The sequence below is a fragment of the Saccostrea cucullata genome, unplaced genomic scaffold (genome assembly GCF_032062105.1).
Source record: "Saccostrea cucullata isolate Sc308-1 unplaced genomic scaffold, CSIRO_AGI_Scuc_v1 ctg9106, whole genome shotgun sequence".
NCBI classification, from domain to species: Eukaryota; Metazoa; Mollusca; class Bivalvia; order Ostreida; family Ostreidae; genus Saccostrea; species Saccostrea cuccullata.
This window is the reverse complement of record NW_026925285.1, coordinates 1-23,686: the sequence shown is the minus strand read 5'-3', so window position 1 is coordinate 23,686 and position 23,686 is coordinate 1. Positions and strand designations below refer to the sequence as shown.

At 30.8% G+C, this 23,686-nt stretch overlaps 1 protein-coding gene across 1 annotated transcript; it reads left to right on the top strand.

Moving 5' to 3' along the window:
* Positions 1-1,466: 1,466 nt before the first annotated feature.
* On the top strand, positions 1,467-8,759 carry LOC134268509 (ryncolin-4-like). Its single transcript, XM_062750777.1, has 5 exons — positions 1,467-1,781; positions 2,413-2,552; positions 2,657-2,753; positions 5,442-5,606; positions 7,828-8,759. The coding sequence occupies exons 1-5, from the start codon at positions 1,475-1,477 to the stop codon at positions 8,091-8,093; spliced, it is 975 nt and encodes a 324-aa protein (XP_062606761.1). The 5' UTR covers positions 1,467-1,474; the 3' UTR covers positions 8,094-8,759.
* Positions 8,760-23,686: the final 14,927 nt, after the last annotated feature.

Here is a 23,686-nt window from a genome sequence, read left to right as displayed (position 1 = left end):
AAAAAACTCAATACTGATTAAGGTTCAACATTTAACACTTAATTTGAAGTTCGGTAAATTTTCAAATATTGAATGATAGGATTTTTTGCAAATTAATTTTTTTATGGTTTAAGTTGTCTTTACACTTCCCCTTTTAAATTTAACTTTCCGCTGGTAAAGAAATACACTCACCCTTGTAATCAGTCTACATTTCACTATTATTAACTTCAACATTTGCAATGTGACCATTATTCCATTTTCTTTCTAATCGAAGTCTAACAGTCATTTATTGGCATATCTATTATAGGTAACGCTCTAACTTATATGTTTTGAGAGGACAGAGGGCTAGTATTTTAAATAGAAAGCAGACTTTAAAACTTCATCAGAAGTTAATATATAGATAATTGACCATTGATTAGGTCTTTCCTACAAAAGAGTAATAAATAATTTTTCGTTTATGATTTCCTTTCGAAGGTAGAATTTAGAATTTGTATTAAAGATAGACCAAGCAGTGTTAATCCTATGAATTTAACTTGCAATTGGATAAAGGGTTGCAGAACAATGTTCTCGTTAGAAGTCCTTCGTCTATTATGTGTTTGTTATAGTTTTAAATTAAAAAAAAAACATGCATATAATACATGTTGTAGCCAAACCAAAACTACGGACTTTGTTCCAAGAAATGCATGTGTCGTCTACTTTTAAGCATTATTCAGCATCTAAATAAATTCTAAGAGTAATTAGTTTCTATTAAACGAATAAATGTCAAGTATTTTGGTCTCATGATATGATCAATCTATTTGCTCTCTTGATAATTGACATGAAGGCCGAAGGCGTCAAAATATCATGCGAGAAAATTGATTAAAATCATCATTTAAAAAAAACACAAGTCGGGAATTCCTTATATTCACATTTTAACCTGATCTTTAATTCCATTAAAAAACAACGAGTAATAAATCTCAGTATTCCCAGGTATATTGTTAAGCAACAGGCAGCGAAAAAGCACGTTCTGAGCAAAATGTTTTATGGGGACAGTATTCTATTACTTTATTTGTAGTTTTATCTCAAAAAAAGACATTAGAAAATGTATTTTACTTTTTTTTCTTTGCTGTTAGCCAGAAATTCCTGCACGAGAATCTGAAATTCAAAGAAAACAAGGTTCCATAACCCCAAACAGAATAATTAAGTTGTACTTCATGATCTATTACCAAGAGTTTCTAACGTAATTTTGGTCAATATTGCAAATTACATATACCGGTATTAGAATGTTATGTGTTTTCAGAATGTAAAACAAATGTTATTTATGAAAAAATGTTAAATTTATTACAACCACTCATGTGATGTGAAGCCATTAAATTAATTAGATCCACCTTTTTTTCGATTACCGTTAACAAGTGTATCCAATCAGATTAGGGATTAATAAAAAATTCGTTTACAAATAACTTAAATAGTGTAAAATTAAACCGCTTATGACCACTCAAAAAGATGAGAAATAATAATGTTGTATAATTACTATTACAGGGGATTGTTCTGGGCACTGTTTGTTGTTTCAATTATACTTTCCGAATCAGTGTCTAAGCTATATATCGCTCAACTAAATAAAGACGATGTTTTTATTCGTGACAATCTTTTGGCAGAGTATGACGCTTATTCCATAACTATGTGTGCAGCTGTGTGTGGTCCAGAATGTAGGTATTTTGGCGTCAATTTGCACACAAAGAAATGTCGCGTTTACTCGGGATGTCAGCCAGATAATTCAACAGAAATTCAAGTAGGATGGAAATACTACAGCTCGGAATCAGAAGGTATTGCATTTTAATTACAGTAAAACCCGTACATACAAAACTAGTTAAAATGTGTGGCGGCTACTGGGTAATATAAACGTGATGTTAAACTTTAAAGAAATAATAAATATAAAAGTAACACCTTTTATATCTACTGCTCTATGCATAAGAAGTATATAAAATTGACAATAGGGAATTTATTTTTACTCTAAACAGATAAAGCATCAAATCATTTTAATGATAAGCTTTGCATAAGATAATTTGCAGCCACTGGATATGAAACTTATGATGAGACTTACGGCATGATAAGAGAAAAAATAGATATTAAAAGTTACAGCCTTTTCACCGATTCCTGAATGCATAAGGCATATTTTAAAAAATGAGGATAGGAAATAATATTTACTCAAAACAGTAATCTCTTTCAACATTTTCTCTTCAACAATAACAAATAAAATTTGTTTAGAATGTCTTATTATTCATTGAAATCTGAAAAAAATTATCATTTGACGTTGCCTTACATAAAAAGATGGAACATACCTCTTTGGGATTCTAGAGATTAAAAGGAATGAATTAGGTACTTATTCATGAATATGAATATTATTATTTCAAGTTTTTTTTTCTTTAATTATTTTTCTGTTATTTAAATTTTTAGGATGTAAACATCCATTGAATTGTAAAGCTTTGCTTGCTGATGGTCATACAATGTCTGCTGTTTACACTATTTATCCCTGTAACAACCAATGGTCAGTCAATGTCCAGTGTGATATGACCACCAAGGGTGGAGGATGGACGGTCAGTTTAATAATTATTTAACCTATTAGTGCATGGAAAAATAACTGATAAAAGATATGAAGATTTGTTCGACCAATTTCAAAAACAATTCTTCATACTTCTAGGTTATACAGAGGCGTGTTGACGGATCAACCGATTTTGACAGAACTTGGCAGGAGTACAAGGAGGGATTTGGTTCTGTGAATTCGTCTTATTGGTTGGGTAAAGTCATTTTTGTTTTCTTTATTTTTAAAAAGTTGTATCCTTGTTTTGAATCTATAAGAAACTCGATGTAGTGATATATTTTATAATTTATAATTTTCGTGATAGATTAAATGTTATGGTTTTCGAGTTACGGAGAGACCAAAACATTAAAAAAAATTGTGGCAACAACTCAAGAACATAGGATACAAATATAAACAAAAAAAGTAGTGAAAATATTGTTTTAAACATAGATGATAAAATACAACATGAAGGTAAAACTTTGGCAGATTATTTTAACTGTTTTTTTTTACAACTATTGCATTAAAACTTGTAAGCAAATTACCTGGTCCTTCATATATGTTTTCTGTCACCTCAAAGGTTTTTAGACAGTTGTATGAAGATAAAAACATAGAAAACAAAACTTTTGTACTTCAACCTGTGTCTGAAGATTTTATATACAAAGAACTAAAAAGTTTGAATGTTAATGAAGTACTGGTTTAGATAATATACCAGTAAGGTTTTTTAAAAGATGGTGCTTTTTATTTTAAAGAACCTTATATGTCCATTGTAAACAAATCTATAACCCCGGTACTGTACCAGATGATTTTAAAATGGCAGGAGTCAAGCCTCTGTTCAAGAAAGGAAATTCCCTTGAAGTGGGAAATTATAGGCCAGTCAGTATATTATGTAAAGTTTCAAAGATTTCGGAAAAATGTGTCCATGTTTAACTTTTAGTTTTTTTTTTAAACAATAACCACTTGTTGTATTCTTACCAATCAGGTTTTATAAACACATTTTCAACAAATACTTGTTTAATACATATGTTAGATTTTATTAAAAGTAATACATCCAAAGGGCTTTTTACAGGTATGGTAATGTTGGATTTACGAAAAGCTTACACTGTCGACCATACAATTTTATGTGATAAGTTTAAAGTTTTAGGAGTTGTATCCACTGAGTGGTTTAAATCTTATCTGTCTTGTAGACAACAACTAGTTCATGTCAACAATACTTCATCAGACTTTAGTACTGTAAATTGTGGTGTTCCTCAAGGCAGCATCTTGGGACCTCTTTTATTTTTAATATATGTCAACGATATGACTGTCATTATTGATGATGACTATAAATTAATTTTATAGGCGGATGACAGTGCCATTTTTTATGCACACAGAGATCCTGTTATTATTGCTCAGAAACTGGGTATTGTTCTTGACAAATGTTCTTCTTGGTTAGTAGACAATAGATTGTCACTCCATCTAGGTAAGACAGAATCTATTTTATTTGGTCCTCCAAGAAAGCTTAAAAGTATCTCAGATATTAAAACTGTGTGTAATGGTCACATTATTATAGGTTCTGACAGTGTCAAATATTTAGGAATCTGTATTGACAAGTTTCTTTCATGTGAAAATATTGTTTTAAGTATCATACAAAAAGTTAATGCTAGACTTAAGTTTTTATATAGAAATGCATCCTGTCTTAGAACAAAGTCTAGAAAGACCCTATGTTCTGCCCTGATACAATGTTACTAGTACTATGCCAGTTCTTCTTGGTATTGTGGAATAAACAAGCAACTTAAACACAGATTACAAGTAACCCAGAATACAGTAGTACCGTTCATTTTAAACCTTAGTCCAAGAGAGAGAGTATCTCTAACAATATTTTAAACTCTCTAAATATGTTAAGAGTGGAGGATAGAGCTTAACAATTAAGATTAAATCATGTATTTAATGTATATCATGGTAATGCACCAGCTTACCTCCATTATCATTTTGTATTAAATATTAATATCACAAGAAGTGCCACAAATAAAAATTTTATTATACCAAAGATAAAAGGGAAAGAGTCTTCACGTTTTTTTATAATGCTATCAAAGATTGGAATACATTGCCACTGGAGATCAAAGATGTGAAAACAAAACAAAGTTTAAAGAAAGCTGTAAAATCTTTTTTATCTACAAATGCTAGTGTCACTACATAAAAAGCTTGACTAATTTTATCGTTTATTGACTATTTTAGTATGATAACCATTTTGTGATAATTATAAAGATAAAATGTGCTACTGTAAACATGTCATTTTTCAAAGCATTATGCTATACTCATAAAAGTTCCCGCCTAAATTCCAATGTTTATGTAATTCTGTTATTTTTTGTTTACTAACATGGCTGTTATTTGAGGACCCCATTGGAAATAAGCTTTTTAATAAGGTTTTATGGGCTATCCTTAGGTAATATCTATCATCTGTATGTCATGCAATTTATTAAATAATCAATACTTACATGTATATGTTAAATTATAACTTCTTTAAGTAGCATAGTGATGAGATAATGTGTGTGTTTTTTATTCAAGTAGTATGCTAGTCTGTATTGTTTTAATTTGTGAATCATGACATTCTGTGATATTTTATCTGAATAAAATGAAATGAAATGAAATGACCATGTCAAAATGTATAAAATCATATGCATTACTACTAAGCATTTTCCAACCACGAATTCAAATCCCCGCCAATCAATATCGTTTTCCTCAAACCATAAAAATTTGACCTTATGAAAATATCTTAAATTTCTTTTATCGTTTCGACTTGGAAGGATATTTTGTACTTGTTCAAATATATGAGATGCATGTACATGTCAATAGCCATTTTTTAAAATCAGTTACCTATTGTTTCTATTAAAGATTTACTTTATCAATATCTCTATTTTATTTTAAGGAAATGACGTCATTTATCTGTTAACCAATCAGAAGCCGTCTCTGTACTTGTCCATTACACTTACCAATGGAACCACTCTATACCAACAGTACGGGGAATTCTCCATATCCAACGAGGCAGACAACTACAGACTTTACCTGAATGGACCGACCACAGGAACACTAGGTGAGATGTCAATTATTTAACAGACTAGTTGTACATTGGATAGGTTAGTTATGTTTCTGTGTGGTAAAGTGTGAAGGAGGGTAATATCATTCATCTTTGATAGTTTTGTCAATAAACAGGCCTTACAATGAGTGAATAGTTTTTAAAACATGAATTCAAAATTTTAATTACTATAAAAGATATATTAACATAATAATGATATTTAAAATTGTATAAAAGATATGTTTGAGTTTCTTTTTTTTATTTGGAAATCAATTTACATGATCAAAAACAATGATTTATACCTATTGCACAACATTTGTAACATGTATACCGCTATATACTTTTGACCACGATATACTTGAGGTGTAGTTAAAACTATGCGAGTGTGAGAACTTAAAGAAAGAAAAAGGCGTTTTAGTCCTACAATTTATGAACGTAACAATTTAGTTCCGGATCTTAGTAGGAGAAAACAGAGAGTACATGTATATATAAAAGTAATTGTTTGTTTCTCATTAATTAACAGTCGATTTAATTTTATTTTTGTTGAATACCTGTGCTTGTTATGAGTAATCAACCGACTCATTTTTGGGAGTTGAACTATATTCAATATCCCATGGTCATCACGTATTTAACATGTGCAGTAATTTGTGTTGATTATATAGAGCCGAAAGCGAGGCTACTGTGTCGGCTGATTTACTACGATGATATTCAACAGAAAACATGCATAAACATCCGCCACAAATAGTTCATGTCATTTTCTCCTGAATTGATCTAATTTTCATAATTTGAAATGTAAATAAATGTAATAATGATAAAGTAATCTTATTTTGAATAATAGATTTCGTTCAAAGTAAAACTAAATTATAAAGAGCCTCAAAAGTTTTTCGTAATGGAACTCATTTTTTGTGTGGCGTCATTCACTGAAAAAGATACGATCGACAACTCTACATACTAACGGCAAGCGGTAAATTTAGTCGTTCCGACGCCCGACGGTCCCGGATTTTTAGGAATTTCTTTTTTACCGGTGCACAGAATTTATTCAAACTTTTCATGAACATTTTCTTGGATTAAATGAATTCATTAATGCATAAAAACTTTAGGAAACATGCGTATTTATTACTAAATCAGCAGTATCACCTGCCAAAAGCGGTAAATGTAGTACTCTATTTTAAATGTTAAAACCAAAAAAGGGACACTGGTGTTTTTCGTAAAATCATTGCGAAAAAACAACAAAATGAAGTTTTTTTTAATAAAAGGAAAACCTCATTTACATACCAGATAACTCGTACGCACACAAACTCTCACATATACCACAATTTTTATGTTTGGTCATTAAATATTTGTTTTAAACTTGGTATTGTTTTTTTTTCTTCACAAATATTAAAAAAGATTAATTCTGTTCTGACGTACTCCATGTATAATGTATAATGTGCCTGTAATTGAAATACATTTATATTCACAGAGAAGTTTTATATAACAAACCTGTTAACTCTTAAAAGGATGCTGTGTTAAAATCCACATTTTATCAACATTGATATTATTCCTGCGAAACTGAAATTTTCATAGCACATGGGTAAAGGTGCCAAGAAAAAATATCTTACAAATTTGAAGACTGTGAGCAGTGAATTATATAAATGATCAACCGACCTCTAATATGATTATAATGGCAGTGTTCATGTTTTGCAATGGGAAACCCAAAATATGTATAGGATGAAAGAAGTAATAGAAGGTGCACAACGGCAATATGTAATAAAGATTCTATGAAAATTTCGTTCAGTGGTGTAAGAGGAGTTGCAGATAAGAGATGGGTATACCTAAAGCGTTACAAACAGATAGACGGAAATCCAGATTAATATTTACCCTCCCGCTTTTCAAGCAGGGGGTATAAAAAAAAAAGGACTAATGTACGCAGGCAACAATATGGCCCCTGCATTTTTTTGCTATTCAATGTCTCTGAATGTCTTTCTCAAGATTTTTGCAAAAAATCTGAAACAGCTGTCTGTATTTGAAATAATAATATTGTTCACTCACTTAACCTCCCGATCAAAGATTTTATTTAACACCACGTTCAACTCCCATGAGTGCTTTCAGTACTTTGATTCAATTTTGACAATACGATTCAAACTAGTAAATGAAATGTGCACAATATAGAATAAAGCATGTGATTTGCTATAACTATAAAGCTCGTAAATAGGAATCATTTGATTTGTGGTGTTCAATATTTTGTCCTTAATTACAGGTGACAGCATGATGTTGAACACAGGAATGTCTGACACAAATCTGTTTGGGATGGCCTTCAGTACCCCAGACAGAGATAATGACGGGTGGAGTGCTGGTAATTGGGCTGCTTTAACTAACATAAGAGGGGGTTGGTGGTTTAACAAATGCCACTACGCCTTCCTGAACGGTCCGTGGTCCCCGGAAGATTGGCATTATCCATGGTTTCCGCTACTTAGGGATGGTACAGAGATAAAAGAGACTGTTATGATGATAAAAACTCATTAACAATTTTAAATGTTGTTTTTACATAAGAGTCAGAAAATTTAATAGCATTCAAATGGTAGTAGCTTTATAAGAATGGAAGAATTGATATTTTATAAGATCATCTGCTGAGGTACTTCAGTAACCCTCTTATAACCCTCTTTTTGCACATAAGTTGCGCCTAATGAGTTTCCATAGCTGATCGCTCAACTGCGAAGACATGTGTTTGAACATCTTATTGATATCAGAAACAATACTAAAGGAATTATCTCAGAAAAGTAACATTCCTGATATAGATATTTAATTTTAAGTAGAAAAAAGACAGGAAAATTCTAAAGTTATAAATAAATAAAAGACATTTAAGGAATGGAGCTTGTTTCAACTTTTAAGCGTAAACTGCCCCAAGTTTTGTTATATCGTATAATATAAGTTTAAATTAGCTTCATTCCTTATAATTTAATTTCAGTGCAGACAATAAGACAATTTTCCACCCCCTATAGAACTGATACATAAACCTACCAGCTATGTGCATGTAAATAGATCCAGTTTGTTGTTTTTACGTAAGAGTAAGAAAAAATTATTTAAAATAAGATTTTCCTTAACCACATTTACAAGCACTGAGGAGTTATTTGTATCGAGTACTTTTGATACAATATGTATGGTCAAACCTGTCAAATACAGACACCTCTTGTTCCATACTGGCCGGATGTAACATTTCAAAAAAGGCAATGTTTTAAACAAGTATATAAATAGAAATGAATTATATATTGCATAGTATTAGGCGATTTATTATGAGTTCTCATCAAGAATTAAAACACGACATATTTTCCCACAGTTAGTTTTCGTTGTGGAGAAAAAGTGTATGAGAATTTCGCTGCACTTTTAATGCTTTAATGTAAAAAATACCACAACTTTTAAAAATATCTGTTTAATGTATAGGGTAGATTAAATTTTTCCACTGGTGAAAAAGTATTTGGGGAGAGTTTCATTCATTATTTTTTTTTATTATTTAACTGATATGCAATATACAATATTTTATAAAAATATTCACTATACAACAAGATAGTCTATTGAAATAAATAAGTGATTCATAAAGTGATGACATCTATGTATCTGGAATATAGTGATTGACCTTATGTTTTTTTTCTGTGAAGATGTTGCTTATATAAAGTTATTGCTATAGACCTAAAAACAATTACAGCTCTAACTCAAAAGCACTTTATTATATTTTATATATATTATCCGTTGTAAATTTCCAAAGATTTTATAATGAGTCTTGATTTTTTTACATAATAATACAAAAATGTGTTTATGAAACACTGATGTCCCCGTATGGCAACATAGCCAAGGTTAAGCTTTTTCAAATGCAGATCAAATATGTTGGTACCAAAAGTGAGGTCTTTTCACAAAAAATACAAATGCGAAATATAAAACGCTAGCTACACCTTTTATACGGTTTTGGCCAAAGTTAACATTTTATAAGATAGGTCAAACTCTGGGTCAAGATTGTTGGTTTCTAAAGAAAGGTCTTGTCTCAAAGATTACTTATGGGAAGTATGATAGCGCTGGTCTTTACAGTTCAAACGTTACATTTGGTTAAAGTCAAGCGGTCAAGACTATTGATATCAAATGAAAGGTTTTGTCACAAGAATTACACATGTGACATATGAAAGCTCAAGCCTCTACGGTTTAATAGTTATGGCCAAGGTCAAAGTTCGTAAAAAGTAGGTCAAACTCAAAATTCAGGACCAAGGTTCTTGTGTCAAATTAAAGGTCCTGTCACAAGAATGAAATTTGTGATGTGTGTATGTCCTAGTCCTATCCCTTCAAATTTTATGGTCAAGAATTTATTTTTCAAGTAGGTCAAACTCCAAGGCCAGAGAGTCAAAGTTCTTGGTATCCAATGAAAATTATTTTGACAAGGATAATATTTGTGAAGGATGAAAGCCTCAGCACTTATTGTTAAGCCAAGGTTAAAGTTTTTTTATAGGTACGGACATCTCGAGTTTTTAACACAAAATATTTTGAGTGCAGAAAGGTCAAATAAATGACTATGCAGAGTGATTTGAATTTTTTTTTGGTCAGATTTTTTTTATGTCACTATTTATGATAGAAAAAAATACTATGTTTAAAAAAAACAGCTAAAACAAATATTTAAGGAACTGATTTATATGTCAAACCTAATTAGTGCAAAATGGTTACATTGATTTTTCTGTAGAGTTAAAAGACGCATATTGATCCCCATGTTTTTTTACGTGTACATGTTTCAAAAATATACTTGATAGAAAAATTATTCATGCCTTTAATTTGAAAGTTAGAACTAACGTCCCAAATGGACTTTTGAGCTTGATCAGGCATTGACAAAACATAATTATAAAAATGTTTATATTCCATATTTTAGGGCATCTGAATTATTGTATAAAATATGGGAAAAAATAAAGATTTTAATCTTGCTTGAATAGTTTAAACCATATTTTATTTGAACATGACAAGCAAGAAATACAGGCAAGAAGTACAAAGATCAAAAAGGATTCGGAAACAAGTTTCAAAAACTTATACTAATCCGTTTCCTAATTATTAATGATAAAGATGACAGACCCTTATTAGATAGTTACATAACACGGTTTTGAGCTGTATTACAACAATATTTGAGATTGACATACATATTGAATATGAAATCATGTTAAATTACACAAATGAAACACGTTCTAATTACACAGAAGGAATCTTAAAGATGTACAATATGTATGTGAAGAAAAAAAAACAAACAAAAGAAAGTGGTTGACATAAAGTAGAAGATAATTAAAGAATAACTACAGGTGCAGTTACAAATATAAATACTATTTTGGGAAATATAACAATAAAAGATTGGGGATATAATGAAGAAGAAAAAAATGAACGACGCTTGCTACATGCAGTTGACAGGATGTAACATACCCAAGAGAGATGGAGTAGTGAATATTTACTATAGGGAAAACTGATCACATGAATCTTTTTGTAGCTACAATAAATTTTTGGACAGATTTAAAGATCAGAACATTATCTGCCAATGAAAGATTTGGTCACCAAATAATAATATATTGGAGTTTATGTAATACGGAAGAGCATAGATAAATCTATCTCTGAGATCATTGAAATAGGGACAGTGTAGGAGAAAATGTTCGGAAGTTTCAATCTCACCACAATTACAATTAGGACTATTGACAATATTTCGAGAAAATAAATGACTATTGAGTGAGCTACATTCGAGACGTAGTCTTGTGTGCAGTATTTGTTCCTTACGTTTACAAGTATAATAATATTGAGAGGGTTTGCGATTTGGATTGTTTACATTTAAATAGCGTTTTAAATTAGAAAGCGAAGGGTTCTGTTTAATAGAATCAGGTAACTCGTTCCAAAGTTTGATGGTTGACGGGATGAAGGTTTACTTGCTGATGGTTTTACTTTATCTGGTGTTTATACGATCTATCCCTGGATTGTAAAGGTTTACTTGCTGATGGTTTTACTTTATCTGGTGTTTATACGATCTATCCCTGGATTGTAAAGGTTTACTTGCTGATGGTTTTACTTTATCTGGTGTTAAAACCATCTATCCCTGGGACAACCCTTCACTGGACGTTTACTGTGATATGGAAACAAAAGACGGACGGTGGACGGTCAGTATGATATGTAATTAATCACTGCATGAAATTAAAACAAATTAAAATTGTTTCAATATTTTTCCTATGGATTGTAGAAGTTTACTTGCTGACGGCTATACTATGTCATGTGTTTATACCATCTATCCCTGGGACAACCCTTCACTGGAAGTTTACTGTGATATGGATGGATGGAGGGGAAGATGGAGGGTGGACGGTCAGTGTAGTTAGTAATTAATCACTGCATGGAAATATATGAATACAAATTTTATTAAAAGATTTTGACGATCTTTTTCTTTATACAATAGGTTATACAGAGGCGTGTAAACGGATCGATTGCTTTCAACAGAACTTGGAATGAATACAAGGAAGGGTTTGGTTCTGTTCACTCGTCTTATTGGATAGGTACTCATGTATATGTATTTATTACTTGTAATAAATATCAAGTCTCAATTTTTTTAAAAAGATTTTTGTTTAAAAGATACATGCATCTACTTTGTTATCTTATAAATTACATTATAAATACGATATAAAGGATGTTCTATACATCTGTTTAACCAAGTGTTGTGTTACCAAGTTGAAAAAAAAAAATTCATACAGTGATTCAAATATCAAACTAACTTTAATTTTTAATAATTATGTAACAAAGCAGTTAATTAAAATGATGACTACTGTCCCATTTTGCTTAGTTTGAACGGTTACTTATACTCAAGGTAAATTAAAACTATTGGATGATATGAGATGCACCAATTAAGAGCCATTCTCTGTAATGATTTGAAATTTTATATAGGAGCTGTGGCACGCATAGTCTCAGAATTTCTCCAAACTCTCTATGATAAAAGCCATTGATACCCTAAACTGAAATCAGGCAAAAATTGGTTGCTATGTTTTATAGTTACCATGGCAACATGCCTTAAAGTTCGAAAAATGGCATTTTTAAAACATGGTAATTAACATTTGCTCAAACAATTGGCAATGACTGTTTCCAAAAGTTGAAGGTCAGATGTCTCAAATGCATGATAAACATGTTTTGTAAATCAACTATTACATACTTACTATGGTAACAAAGTATTCAAAATTAAAATATTCATTGAATTTTATAAAGTCATACAGGTAAAAATAAAAAGCAATTATAGGATGAAATGTGACCAAATAATAAAAAAAGAGCCTTGAAACATATACCAAGAGCAAAATATGATATTTCATTTTGGTTGGCAATGGTTGCCAAGGTTTTTATACCACAGAGAGCCTTCAAAGTAACACTATGTATGTTTAAATCTGATCCTATCTTTAAAAAAAAAGCACATTTCCTCATAACTAATGATCAATTTTATAAGATGTTGGTGTGCTCCCATTTGAAAAAATTCAGATCAGATTCTTTAAATAGAGCGTTGCTATGGAAATAAGCAGAAAATATATGCTTAAAAACCTGAAAAATATTTTCTTTCCTTGGATACGTACCCTTACATGTAGATTCCCAAAACTTTTAAGATTGATATTTATTAACAGCTAACTTGACTTTTAATTTTGACTTTCATCCAATCTCTAAGTGGATGCAAGAAGTGGCACACAGGGTTTAATATTGATATAAAGTTCACAAAATCGAACATTTTCCCTTCTTGGTAACCATAGCAACAGTGTTGTTTTATTCATCAAATTTTATCAATATATGATATTCAACTTCAGTTTTAACAGATAAGTACTATTCAAGCTGAGTCCTTTAATTTGATTCTTGATTAAATGGCAATTTAATTCTTAATGCAGCGAAAAATAATTCACTTTTAAGCACTGGTACTTTGTTTCCATGGTAACACTACAAAGTAGCAATTATACCGAATTTTTCTTATGGTTTTGGTGTTGCAAGGTCCCAAGGAAGCATACTTGGCAGTCTTGAATTTTCATGTTTTTCCTTAAGACAGTAGCATTAACCCAATCTAAGTTACTGGTTTTACATGATTACACTGTGTTACCATGGCAACCATAAAGGTTATTTATAGAATAATATTGCTTATACTTATATACTTAAGCTCAAACATTTTCATTGTTTTTCTTAACTTGGAATGTAACACCTACCATTAATGAAAATGTTTTTCAGCATGTTTCAGCATTTTAAATGTATTCCAAATGTACCCTTGGTTACCACTTACTTAGAGATATATTCTAAACAGTTTCTTTACGGTATCAGTCAAGGTGTCATTTTTGTGAGAATGGTTTGTTTGCTTTTTCTAGTTTCTAATAAGCCACAGTCAAGATTTAAAGTGGCTGAAAATCTCAATTTTTTTCAAACTTTTCCGGCTGTTGCCATAGCAACCAAGACACATAGTTTTGTTTGATATTTGTTTCTGGTGTCAAGATAAGCATGGGTGAAGTTTTGTTGCGTGGCAACCTTTAAGTGGTTAAATGGCTATTAAATTAAGATAAAAATATCTAAGAATAATTTAGATGAAACGAAAAATAGAAAAGATAAATATATAAGAGACAAATTATTATAAATTTGGTCTACCACAATATATATCTTTTCAAATGAATTAAAAAAAGCAAGAACTAATCCAAAATATATATACATGTATACATAAATAGTACATATAATTGTCTCTCGAAATTCATAATTCATTAACAAGCATGTGCATTATTACCTAATGTGATTGAAAATTATAAAGATTGCTGTTTGTTTGAAAAAATATTTTAATTTCAAAAAAAAAGTGAAATAGTCTAAAATATAGTATTCACTTTTTAATTTCAGATACTTAAAGATTAAAACTTTATATAGCTGGCAATTTCCTGGTATGCTAAATTTTTATAAATTTGACAAAAAATCTTTTTACCATTTTGCTTTTCCTATTTGGTATACTTTTCTTTTATTTTACACTTTAAGCACAAAGGCAACATAGTCTTAAATTTTTTCTCATCTGTAAACATTCACTTAGTGTAATTTGTCTATTTATGGGTTTTTTTTAAATTGAAATATTACTAATATTCCGAGGTCTATTTCATTTTCCAGTTCTTTAGAGAAAAACATTCTAAAATTTACCCTCTTTTTTAAACTTGTGATTTGAAATTAAGTCCCTTTCAAAGAAAGAAAAATGTTTGCACCATCTGTTCTTATATTGGAAAACCATTTTTCACTTTAGCATTGAACATAATGCCTATCGGCCACATCGCTCACCTAAGCACTGTGGCCAGGAAAAAAAGCAAAAATCAATCCAGCATTGAAAAGCTTAAATGCAAACGGGGTCCCAACCTAATCCTAAATGGAGGTAGGAGGGTTATGAGTTGAATTTAATCGAATCTAACTAAGAATGCTTGCATTTTCATCAATGTGGCTTTTTCGCCCAAAAGTTTGAACTTTCATTTTGGTCCTTACTTACCCCAGGGGTTATGTTTTGTTAAAAATTTGAATCCACACTACATGCTTCCAAATAAATATGACTTGTGATGGCTGTGTTGTTCGTGAGAAAAAAAATGAAATATTTTTTGTTAAATATTCCTATATTAATCTTTGATCTACTGAATTTAGCTCAGTGATTTCAGAGAAAATTAAGATATTCATAATGATAATAAAACCAAAACACATATAAAAAAAAATTAGCAGATATGCTTTAAATATTTTATTTAATCAGACACCAGACAAGGATCCCTCCTTAAAATATATCTCTTTCAAGAAAGTTGATCATACAAAGTCATTAACTAGTTTATTTTAGGAAATGACGTCATTCGTCAATTAACCAAGAACAGACCATCTCTGTACGTGTCCATTACTTTGACGACAGGAACTACTCTATACCAACAGTACGGGGAATTCTCTGTGAACAACGAGACAGACAACTACAGACTTTACCTGGAGGGACCGACCGAAGGGACATTAGGTGGGTTGTGAGACAACTTAGTTGGAATCTTTATACATTTGTAAATTCTTAATGATATCAAAAACGCTAGCAGTAAATAATGTCTTGGATTCAATGTCTGGGAATGGATAAGATCACAATTCCTAATATGTTTATAAGTAGTTCTTTTTCCGACCTTAACTTTATTCATAATTCATTTCATCTGAAAATACCTCTGGTAGTTAAAAAATGGTAATGGTTCGTTTTATTATGGATAAGATTAAATGTATGTAAAAATTATTTTATCTTAATTTAAATATCTCAAACGCATTTCGTGAGAAAGTTTTTTTTACCCAATATTATACTTTAGGGTAGTCTACTTAATGGGTAGTCATGTAGTGTATTTGTATTAAGTGAAATTAAATCTGGTAGGTATAGCCATGTTATTCAACTTTTTAAGTTTTATCCAGGTGTGAAGATGACAGTTACTTTAAATAAATTATCAATAAAATCATCAATCGATTAACTAACACAATGATATTGTGAAAGAAGGAATGAAATCTCATTGCCGACATTTATGAAGACATATTCATTATTTTTTCTCAATATATATAATTTTTTTTTGCACTTCACAGGAAGAAGTCCAGAAGGCCTTTATAGTTTGAGATAGACAACAGCGGTAAGTCTGTTAGTCATAATTGCTATGCGATGTGCAGAACAGATAATTATGTAACAGTCTACGTGAGCGTTGCATAAAATTTCTGTATTAATTTAAGAGTAACCTGTCGGATGTTTTGGTTGTTTCTTTGGGGCGCTCTCTAAGTCCCTGGACATTAAGAGATAATTATTTCATTTGGTGGGTTGATATTTTGCGTATAACTTTTAGTGCTGCTGAGTCATATGGTATATGTGTTAGGCAAACACGTTACACTATGTTAGAGGAGGAGGCAGAGATAATGACTGGTGAAGATAACTGTGCTGCTGAACGCCTGTAGCGACGCCTACCTTAACGGTCAGTGGCCGGCGATGTTCTGGGTCTCTAAATGGTTTCCTATACTGATTGCTGGTAGCGATATAAAAGAGACTGTTATGATGATTAAAGCTCACTAATACTGTTCAATGTTGTTTTTGTCAGAAAAATTTAATGTTTTATTTTTTCAAAATAAACACAAATAAAGATAATTTTATTTTTGCTCTATATATTTCATTGACAATTAAACCACAAAATGTATCGTTCTCTTTTTCTAAAAGATCAGTACTTATACAACTTTAAGGGAAAAATGATGGTTTATTATTTACATCAGTTCAAAAATTTAAGATCAATGTTGACTTTTTAATTCACTGAACATACTGGACTTTTAGATTTTATGTCGGACTTAAATACAATATTTATATCCACGACTTTTCCTAAAATAATGATAAATCTCTCATAAAAAATGAAAAGCCTTCCAGAAGCATGTTCTAGTTGCTTGAACGTTCGTTGAATGAACGTCATTTATTGACCAGATAAATAACGAAAGTGAACAAAAGCACATAAATATACAATTACGTACAATCATAAAAATCATATAAATTAAAGCTGGGATAAATGCTAATAATAAATAGTGTCAACTTGGATATGATATATTGCGACTTAGTGCTTATCCCAGCTATTGTTATGATTACCAAGTTTGTGGCGTAAACAAAGAGGCCACATGGCATGCTAAATGCTTGCAAGACGCTTGCAGCGCCACCCAAGGAAAGTCATTTCATGAAAAGTACGAAGCTTGTCAAATAATTGAAGCAAAAACACAAACTGTAACGATTTAAATACGCATAAGCCCCGAAAAAGCTTACCACAAATAGTCTTTAGCAACAATTTAAACATTTAACTGATCTACACCTATTAGGCCATATTATTCTTAAGAATTTTTTGATTTTGTATTTCTGCATTAGCTTTTTACTGGCATAAGCCAAATTAATGCATTGCTATTTGTTTTCGTCCGTCGTCGTGCGTCGTTCGTCGTGCGTCGTGCGTCGTTCGTCGTTCGTCGATCTTTAAAAATCTTCCTCTCTACTTTCAACCAAATTTAACACAAAGCATATATGGGTGAAAGGGAACAAAAATTGTGAATTTCAAGCCTCCCTGGGGCCTGAGGGGTGGGGCCAAAACCACTAAAATTAATGCAATCTTTAAAAATCTTCCTCTCTACTCCTGAACATCAAGCAATCTGTTTGCCTGATTGTAATCAGCAATGAATCCTCTACCAAAATTGTGAAATTCATGGCCCTGGGGTCAGGGGTTCTAGTGCTAGGGCGGGGCTAAATAAGTATACAGATAAAATGCATTATCTCTTTGAAAATCTTCTTCTTTGCCCCTGGGTATTAAATAAACCAACAAAGTACATACTTATGATGAGCAAGAGTGAGTCTTCCAAATTTGTGAATTTTATGGCCCCAGGGTCAGGGGTTCTGGTGTTAGGGCGGGGCTCTATAGATTATATAGTAAAAATACATGAATTGTTTGAAAATCTTCTTCTCTGCTCCTGGGTATTAAATAAACTAACTAAGTAACGTTTCACCCGTTCAAAGGACAAATAAAATGCTGATGACTTTGTTGCACAATGACATGCTGGTGAGATAATTATGTATTCGTTTCAAAAGTATCTGTAAATTATTTTCCTACCCCAGATTTTAAACTGCCCATGGTATATGTAGCTATTGCATATTGCCAGCGACATTGTTTAGGTCTCTGTTATAGCTTACAGTCTAAGCATCATTCTTCAGATAAGGGTTGCTTATGCATCAGATGTAATTAATAAAACTTTGGGAGAAGTTAGGTCCATTTGAGGAAGAAATGAACAATAACCTGAAGTAATAAAAAAATTCAACTATTAAAAGGCAAGAATATACAAATATATACAGGTATGTTAAGTATCATTTGTATCAGCCAGAGAAATTATTTTACACTTAATTGAAAAAATGTTCACCCTACTCCCCACTACTCCCTGTCTGTTTTATGATAGGAATTATAATTTTAGGCATCAAGTAAATTTTAGAACAATGTCTACACATTCACCTAACACATATTAAAAAAAATGAAGATATATTGAAAGATTTTTTAAGAATTGATTTTTTAAAATATATTTTGACCAACATCACAAAATTTATTTAACTGGCCCAAACCGGCAGATGATGAAATAAGCAATTAAATGTTCTACTTTCCTATTTGTAAGCATTATGTGTCCAGTGGTAAGGAGCCTATTAGAATAGCATAAAAAAAGAATGTACAATTGATTTATCAATTTTTCTTTATTTCCTCCTCCTTCGGGACTTTTTTATTCTCATGTTCATAACTAAACCTAAACATAAAAAAAATTGCTGGCCTTATAATGAAGAGAGGGGCCTCTTCCAAAATAGATAAATTCAGTGCCACTGGGTCAGGGGTACCATGGGGGTACTTTGACTAAAAAAAATTAATGCTTTGAAATCTGCCCTTTGATAAGCAATGGTGCCTCTTTCAAAATTTGTGAATTTCATGGCTTTTGGTTTAAAACACGAACCAAATACAATCGCTGGAAAGTTGTTACATGATACTCAGGTGACCTATAAGGCCCGTGGGCCTCTTGTTGTAAACGTTGACTGACCGAAAGCTTTCGGCAAACCTCGGCCGATTCGGTTCCCTTGTTCAAACGAGAAAGGGGAAAAGAATAATGTACTAGCATGGTATCGCATGGTTTATTCTAGAAGGTATCCAACAACTTTTAACAATTGAATTTAGTTCATGTTCTAAACACGAGGCTATTAGAATCACAATTTTGAAGGAGGCACTATTGCATGTTGTTTATACTGAAACACCACAGACTGGGTGAAACAGTGACGTCGAAACAATCTCTACAAGATCTACAGACGCTGCTGCTCTATGATGACGTTAATGTACCATATCACCTCAGATATATTTCATGGCAAGTTCTTGGTCTCTGTCAACAAATTACGGGAGACTACTCGGGATCTCTTCAGTCATTTCAATATTCATTACAACAATATCCATTTAACAAGATCCATAGAGTAACTCTCTTAAGAATTTACACACTTCCTCACCGTCTACATATTCAAATGAAAATGCCAATTGTTTATTCTTGTTATTTTAACACTTCATAAAAATATGTTCAAAATCCTGTATCATTTATTTGCATTTCCTTTTTTTTTAAATCACCTTTTCTTATCTTTTGATTTCCGGTTTCTTTCTCCCATTGTTGATATAAATGATAATACCTATTACTATTGGAACGGATATGCTATGCATGTATTTCATACTTCAGAGATTTAAATATTAATTTAAAAACAATATTCATTGAAATGTTTCTCTTGGTTTTTCATATATAAGGAAAAAAATGCACTTATTTTTAATAGCTTATTGATCAATGTCCGTCGTATTAATTACACTTTGAAATCCAGCCGTCTAGATGAAAAAAAAAATTAATATTTAGTGAATTCAGCATTTGATATCATATTTCGATCTCAAAGCCGCCGAAATATGGCTGAAATATTGCCGCCTTGGCTTTAAACAATACAAATCAATCAATCAATCGATATCAAAGCCAGCCATGTTATAAATAAAGAAAATATACACTATCTACCCTTTGAGTAAGTGCATTTACAATAAGGTATAACTACAATCTCATTATACACTTTAAGTAAGTTTATTTAAAGCACTAGATAAAGCTCTTTTTTTTTCTTTTACTACATATATTAGTATTTTTACAGTAAAATATAGATGAAATCTCAATCTATCTTTAAGGGAGTGTATTTCCTGTCTCTTGTATCATCGTAGTTTGTTATAAAATCTTTCAATTTTTCAATATTCGAATTGTTTCTTAATAGGTGTAATAAATTTATTGTAACATTTCTTGTTTTGTTAATATTTTTCTAAATCTTAAATGAAATATAAATTTATTCTGTTGAATGTACCCAGCGAAAAAGGTTGAAATAACGAATAGGAAATTAACAGGAGAATTAAGTCTAAAAAAAATTATTCATTTATGTTTTCAAAAATTATGTTTTATAAAAGAAAAGTCAGATAATATATTCAAGTACTTTCTTTTTAAAACCACAAAATGCAAAACTGGGGAAAATGCTAGCAATGCACTCTTTGAATAAAAGTTTATCCTTGTTTTTTTTTTATTTGGAAATAAAACACCAATGTTTATCTCTAAAAACTACCAATGACTTGGAGATATCTGTGTTCTAAAAATAACATTTAGATAAGTGTTAGGAGAACTTGTGTACTAAAAATGGTTCATTTTAATTCTTACATGTACATATACGTATGCTTATTCAGGTTTTATTTTTAAAAAGACACATCTTTGTTATATTCATTATGATTAATTATCACATAAAATATACCAAGTTGAAAAACAGCTTTTATACTTTAAACCATAAAAGTATGAGCATGGAAAAGCATCTGATTCTATCCTTAGATTCTTCTTTTAGATTCTGGGATCGATCGTTTATCACCATTAAATGTGGTACTGTATGTAACAAAATGTTATCGAAGGATGGAGACAATGAACGGTATTCAATATCAAAGTACATAAAACATTAAAAAATAAGAGCAGAGTGAACACGGACCCACGAAACATCTGAGATGGCATCGAAGGACGTATCACTTTGAGTACAGGATTGTCACATATTCATGCTAGATAAGATTTGTGAGTTTTGGGTCACTAATTAATGTAAAGTAGAAAGAACTATATAAAATGAACCAAACATAAATATTTAAAACTACACAAGGGATCCATTTTATATTAAGTCAGAGGGGGGGGGGGGGTGAATGAAGTGATAAAAAATGAAGAACCAAATTTATAAGTAAGTAAGTAAGTAAATTGTTTATTATAGTGACATGTGTCATACAGTACAATGAAAGAAATTTAATACAATTAATACCCAAACACCCAGCCCATCGGACCTATATGTCACTTTTAAAAAAATATATGAAAAATATATAAACAAATATTACGCATGACGTTTTTTATACAACAGAGATTGTCGGTGCATGTATGAAAGGTATAAATATTTTGAGGTCTGCCTGGGAAAAGAAAATTTACACTATCTTGATTTGACATAGACTAAGTTGGGTTACATCTAATACTAGTAAATAAATCTGATCTGAAGTTGGAATATTCTGTACAATTTAATAAAAAGTGATACTCGTCTTCTATTTCATCTTTAGAACAAAAATTACATAACCTATCTTCTAATGATTCTCCTTTATATCTTCCAGTTTCAACTCTAATTGGTAAAATTCCACATCTAAATTGAGCAAGAATAGATCTTTGAAATTTTGGAATATTCATTTCTAGGTAGTTTTCAGTATTAAAATGTGTTTTGAAATCTTTATACATACATAATTTAGGTAGTTGTTTTATCTTTACTAGCCATTCATTCTCATAATTTAAAAGTAATCTTCGTTCAAATTCAACTATATCAAGCAGTAATAATCTATGATAAACTTGTTCAGAATTCACCGATTCAAATAGAGATTTAATTTGCGACGTCCAGCTATATTTATTACACTGATTTAGTTCCCACAAGAAAACATGTTTTGTTATGCGGTTGTCCTCCATGGTCAGTAAACGATTCCAGTATCGTACAGCGTTAATGCAGTGTCTATGGAAAGGCAGCTTCCAACCGAATTCTCCATGTAGTGCTGGTGTCGGTGTAAGTCTGTGTACCCCCAAGTAGTAACGAAGTGCGCGATTCTGTACCATCTCAATGCAGTGATAATTTCGAAGACCCCATATTTCACTGCAATAGTCCAAAACTGGTGCTACACAATTCAGAAAAAGTTTTTCGAAAGTTGAAATCCCTATATCTTTATATGAACGAATTTTAGAAACCATTTATTTCCTTTAAATATAATAAATTTCCGTGATTTATACTTTAATCAATCTTTCTAGGTAAATTATATATTTTTTTTCTCGTGTGTAGCTGATAGACAGGAGATACATAATCCTCCATGACATCTAATCTCATTTCTGATATTATTTAGAGATCCCGGTTTATTCTCATGAAATATTTTGAGTTTTTTTTTAAGGGTACCGACCCTTTGATAAATTTTTAATTTTCTGAAGTGAAATTTATACGCACGCATCATTGATTTTACGAATGAATTAAACGCTTACCTTCTGTTTTGTGGATCAATATTTCACCTCTCTACGGCAATGTTTTAATTCAGCTAAAAATACAAAAAACTATTTGTGATAGAAATAAAGTATTGGAACATTTTTCCTAAATGATGTTTATTTTATGCTTAGAAAAACAATTTCCGTTCAAAAAACTGTAAATTATTCATATAATTGTTTTATCAATAACCACAAAGATGTCACTAAATGTCCTTGATGAAACAAAAAAGGGGTTTTCTAATTTAAGATAAATATTTATTAAATATTTCTTAAATCTACAGTATTTTATTACATGTAAACATACCAGGATTGGAAAGCAAGGACTGCAAATATAATTCCTTACCATGATACAAAACTCATGGTCAAAAATGTTAATTTTAGCTACATAACATTGAAAAAATATCATTATATACCTTCATATATTCAATATAAATATATATAAAAAGACAAATCAAAAAGTATATATTATTGAGCTGATGATCTAATTTAAGTTTGCATTCTAGCATAATTATATGACTTACAAATATATTACATGTAATAAGTGCATAGATTTGAAAAAAAATAATAAGAAATATAATAAATAGATGTTGGTTCTGTGGTTTGAAAATTTAAAAACAAAAGGAGAAAAAATATCATGCAAATATCTTTAAAGTTGCAATTAATTGTTGAATATTTTTTGGTTATAAGTAAGATTATTGTCACCATTCAAAATAACTTGTACCGATGGAGGCATTGGTAACTGCAAAGTATTAAAATTATGCATAAGGTTCTGCTATGCAAACGATATTTTGGACATTTGAAATATGGTTTCGACATAGGAATGGAAATTACCATTGTTATTTGACAGTACGTCGTCGATATATCTAAATATCGAGTTAAAGGTCACAGAAAGTGTTTCCTTTTTTTCACGCATAAGTATAAAGGAAACTTCTTCAAAAAAATTTCTTAAGAAAACAAAGCCTTATTTTGTCAAATTAAAACAGAAGCATATT

Excerpts from the sequence above, each read along its gene's own strand:
- LOC134268509 (XM_062750777.1), top strand. The coding sequence starts at position 1,475 with ATGTTGTATAATTACTATTACAGGGGATTGTTCTGGGCACTGTTTGTT. Across the intron at positions 2,553-2,656 it reads CCAAGGGTGGAGGATGGACG|GTTATACAGAGGCGTGTTGA; the intron begins GTCAGTTTAATA and ends TCATACTTCTAG. Across the intron at positions 5,607-7,827 it reads ACCGACCACAGGAACACTAG|GTGACAGCATGATGTTGAAC; the intron begins GTGAGATGTCAA and ends CCTTAATTACAG.